Consider the following 4826-nt stretch of genomic DNA (forward strand, 5'->3'; position numbering starts at 1 on the left):
TAAAAATACTATTTTTGCCCGTTTTAAAAAATAGCGCAAAACAAAAATTTACAACTTTTCAGAAAATATTTTAGAACGTCGGTTAAACTACTAAAAATTTAGGAAAAAAACCCTAGAATCAAATCATATTTGGTTTGTTCCTCAACTTTCAGATACTCTAAAATTAATTAAATATGCATTTGTTTTAATCTTTATAAAAATTTACGAAAATGACAAACAAGTGTTTTTCCGTATCCCAATAGCGAGGAAATTAAAGATTGTTTGGCATGCGACAAAATTTGTCTGAACAAATAGAATCTTATAAAGGGATAAGAATGTCGGACATTTTAGGAATGCAAACATCATATTAATTTGATTCGGATCATCGATTTCAAAACAAAACAAAGATTTATTAGCTTGCGAAAAAATTTGTTAAAACAAATAGAATCTTTAAAAGAACAAAATTTTCGACCATTTTAAGAATGCGACATCATGTTAATTAGATTCGTATAATTGAATTCAAAGTGAAACACACATAACACTGATATTTGTTAAACACATCTTTGTCAAAATTAAAAATTTATTGTTCCAAAAGATAAATTTTAAAATATGTGCATTTAATAAAAATAATATTTGCTTAAATTAAAATGGAGAGTAAAATTTTATTTTTTAAATCAAGGCAATTTTGTTAATTATGTGGTAATTCATTACCATTTTGTTATTCTTTGTTATATATGTTATATATATATATATATATATATATATATATATATGTTGCGACTTGCGAGGCAGCTATTGCTATTTATTTGCTATTGCTATTTTGTTTATTATGGAGTAATTCTTTTCAGAAAAGTGTTACATAATTGACCTTAAAAAGTAAAGATTTTTAAGTTTTATATTTTTTTCCATTTAAAAAGCAGATACCAGTCTTTTTTTAAGGGAAAAAATTATTTTAATAATAAAATAAGATATAGTAGATTTCCTTCTATAAATACACTTATACCTACACTATTCTCTAATCATTAAACACTATACAAACGAAGCAAAACGACCAAACCAAGAAGAAGAAGAAGAAGAAGAAGAAGAAGAAGAAGATGGTGAAATTGGAGAATCCGAAGAAACCCGAAAACGTTTCGAACAAGAACATCCCCTTGTCCGATTTCGTCGTCAATTTGGATCAGTACGGTTTTTTTTTTCTCCACAAAAAACCCTAACGGCATTGCAAGATCATAGGCTCAAAAAGAAATCGAAATTTTCGTTTTTCACTAACAAATCAGTTTCCTAAAATTTCACTCTCTTTTTTTTCTAATAATTGGTTTCTATGTAGTGGTGACCCAACGGCGTACGAAGAATACTGGAGGAAGATGGGTGACAGGTGTACGGTGACGATACGTGGTTGTGATCTTATGAGTTACTTCAGCGACATGACGAACCTGTGTTGGTTCCTTGAGCCAGAGCTTGAAGCTGCGATCAAGGACTTGCACGGTGCGGTAGGAAACGCTGCGACGGAAGACCGATACATCGTGGTCGGGACCGGCTCGACGCAGCTTTGTCAAGCGGCCGTCCACGCACTATCTTCACTAGCCAGGACTCAACCTGTCAGCGTCGTCGCCGCCGCTCCTTTTTATTCCGTAAGTCCCCACCACTAAAAACTCCTCCTCGTATCTTTTCCTTTTTTTTTTTTTTTTTAATTTTTTTCTAAAACATAATCGCCGTTGACATATTTTTAATTTTACATTATTTAATTTTTGAGCATCCGGGATTGTTTTTTGCAACTACCAACAAAAAATCAGGTAAATATTGTATGTTTAAAATTTCAATTTTAATAGTAGGGCTTGATTCTTGACTAGTTAACCGATTTTTTAGCTAGACAAGTCCGGATCTATCATTCTCTGGTGCTCTTATTTTCTTAAATTAAATTTTCAAATTTACTCAGTGTTCTTAATTTCTTCCATAAGAGAAGTGATTCTTGAAATTCATGGATAAATAAAATTAGATCTAAGAAAAAAAAAACAGAATTTTAACGGTATTTCTGGTGTTGCTTTGGATCCATCTTTTTAAAACTGCCTAACCAATGTAAACCCGACAAAGAAGCAATTATTGTATTTTTCACTTATATGGGATGTCATACGTTACTTCAATTAAATAATTTATGAAAAAATATTTACGAAAGAAGTACCTTCCTCTCTGGTTTTCATAAAGCTTTGAAAGAAGCTTCATTAGGATGTTATTATAATTTATCTAAAATCGTAAGTCGTTTTTAAAAGGGTAATAAAGTTGATTTGATGTGAATCAAAGATTCAGTGGGCGTTGTTTCTCAAAAGCAAGATTGGAGATCTAAAAGACACAGTGACAGACATGTTTCTCGAACACAACACAACACATCGATCCACCATTTTTTTTCTTTTTGATTTAACATTTGTTTTAAAAAACACTTTCCCTTCTTACATACTACATGTGTTGTAGAATCATGTGCATAGACATCAGTAACATGCTCATGTCCCCACTTTTATTCTTCCCATTCTTAATAATTTCATTCTTGAGATTATAAATTTTTATTCTTATTTTGAACATAGACATATGTGGAGGAGACGACATATGTTCGGTCGGGTATGTACAAGTGGGAAGGAGACGCATGGGGTTTCGACAAAAAGGGTCCGTACATCGAGCTAGTGACGTCACCTAATAACCCTGACGGAACCATCAGAGAGACGGTGGTGAACCGTCCAGACGACGACGAAGCCAAAGTGATCCATGACTTTGCCTACTACTGGCCCCACTACACTCCCATCACTCGCCGTCAAGATCATGACATCATGCTCTTCACTTTCTCCAAGATCACAGGCCACGCTGGGTCCCGTATCGGGTTAGATATTTATTCAAAACATGCTTTTTGATTACAACCAAAATATAAAAAAGATTAGTTTATGTAACTTTGTTTGATTTTCATGAAGGTGGGCATTGGTGAAGGACAAGGAGGTAGCTAAGAAGATGGTTGAGTATATAATTGTGAACTCCATTGGTGTATCTAAGGAGTCACAAGTTCGAACCGCTAAGATACTCAAAGTTCTTAAGGAGACTTGTAATAGTGAGTCCGACGAGTCTGAGAATTTCTTCAAGTATGGTCGTAAAATGATGAAGAATCGATGGGAGAAGCTACGTGAAGTGGTGAAAGAGAGCGATGCTTTCACTCTTCCCAAGTACCCTGAAGCATTTTGCAACTACTTTGGAAAATCACTCGAATCTTACCCTGGTAAATAAATTTTAACTAATTATTCACCAGCTAAAGGACAAATGTTTTGTAACGGTTGGATATAAATGAATAAGACGTAACGGTCGATGTGTTTTTAATTTGGTTGCAGCGTTTGCGTGGCTAGGGACGAAGGAAGAGACGGATCTGGTAAGTGAATTGAGGAGACACAAGGTAATGTGCAGAGCTGGAGAACGTTGTGGATCTGACAAGAAGCATGTCCGAGTCAGCATGCTTAGTCGTGAAGACGTTTTCAATGTCTTTCTCGAGAGACTCGCCAACATGAAGCTCATTAAAAGCATTGACCTTTAGATAATATAAGCGCATATAACGCCTTATAACTAAGAAGACTTTTTAGTTTTTAGCTTACCCTAAAGGTATCTGACTATAAATAAATATGTAGAACCAAAGAAGTAGAACTTCTCTCTCTCTCTATGTTTATGGCCTTTTGGCCCTATGTGAAATATAAAGATGAAACTGTTCTAGTTCTTTGATAAATGTGTCTTATTTGAATTGATCCTATTAATGTGATTCAAAATTTTAGAAGGAAAAATATCTGGTAACTACACGAATTATGGTCCGTCTGCTACACATATCCCCTAACTAAAAATTACATGTTTAGCAACATGAAAAATATGCAATGCATGTGACATGCATGTTAGCACTTAGAAACTACTCCCCCTGTTCCTAGAAGATTGATTTTCTAGAGATTTCACATTTCTTAAGAAACAATCATTGCTTAATTATTTACTTTTATTAAACATTTTTTAATAAACTATGAACCAATAGTAATCTGAAACAGTTAATCATGACGTCTTGAAATCTACGATATAGTAAAATCAATTAATTAAAAATAAAAAAAAAATCTAGAAAATCAATCTTTGTGGAACAAAGTAAAAACACTAGAACATCAAATTTCAAAGAACAGAGGGAGTATAAATTTGTTAACGGTTTGAAGGTTTCTGTCTAACTATGATGTAATCCGTTATTTATAGATAAAACACTATTTATAAAATAGAAATTCGACCTTAGCCATTTACCAAAATAAATATCCGATTCCAAATACAGTAAAGCCTGACCTAAATTATGTGATTTGGGGTCTGGTTAGTAATTTACTAATTTACCAATTTTCAAGATAAGGTCATATGCCATGATGTGCAGCAACCAATCTCATATACAAAGATGGGAGGATCCTCTGGTTTAATCGTGAATTAAGGTTAAAATATAAGAATTCATTAAATAGAAAGTTAGAAACCCAATGGAAAAAACCCGACTCGTAATTCATATATATATATATTAAAACCCACCAAACCAAACCACTAAATAAAAATAAGATCTACCCATATATGAAATTTAGGGTGAAAAATATACTACTTCTAAGAAATCAACCATGGCTAGGCATGTCAATCGGGCTAGCCCGGCCCGGCCCGGCCCGAAACCTGCAAAATCCGTACATATTTGAGCCCAGCCTGGCCCGGCCCGTAAAAATTCTGAGCCTATATTTTAAAGTCCGGCCCGGCCCTAACAGGGCTACAGGGCTTTTCCGGGCTTTTTTGGGCTTTTCTTCCGACAACAAAAAAACAAACTTATAATTTAT

The 4826-nt window shown here is 33.8% G+C and overlaps 1 protein-coding gene across 1 annotated transcript; it reads left to right on the top strand.

Moving 5' to 3' along the window:
- Window positions 1–1001: 1001 nt before the first annotated feature.
- On the top strand, window positions 1002–3727 carry LOC9323373 (L-tryptophan--pyruvate aminotransferase 1). The gene is made up of 5 exons (XM_021010181.1): window positions 1002–1159; window positions 1307–1610; window positions 2556–2845; window positions 2934–3232; window positions 3342–3727. Exons 1-5 carry the CDS (start codon window positions 1074–1076, stop codon window positions 3539–3541), a joined length of 1179 nt encoding a protein of 392 aa, XP_020865840.1. The 5' UTR covers window positions 1002–1073; the 3' UTR covers window positions 3542–3727.
- Window positions 3728–4826: the final 1099 nt, after the last annotated feature.

Source organism: Arabidopsis lyrata (assembly GCF_000004255.2).
Source record: "Arabidopsis lyrata subsp. lyrata unplaced genomic scaffold ARALYscaffold_2, whole genome shotgun sequence".
NCBI lineage: Eukaryota > Viridiplantae > Streptophyta > Magnoliopsida > Brassicales > Brassicaceae > Arabidopsis > Arabidopsis lyrata.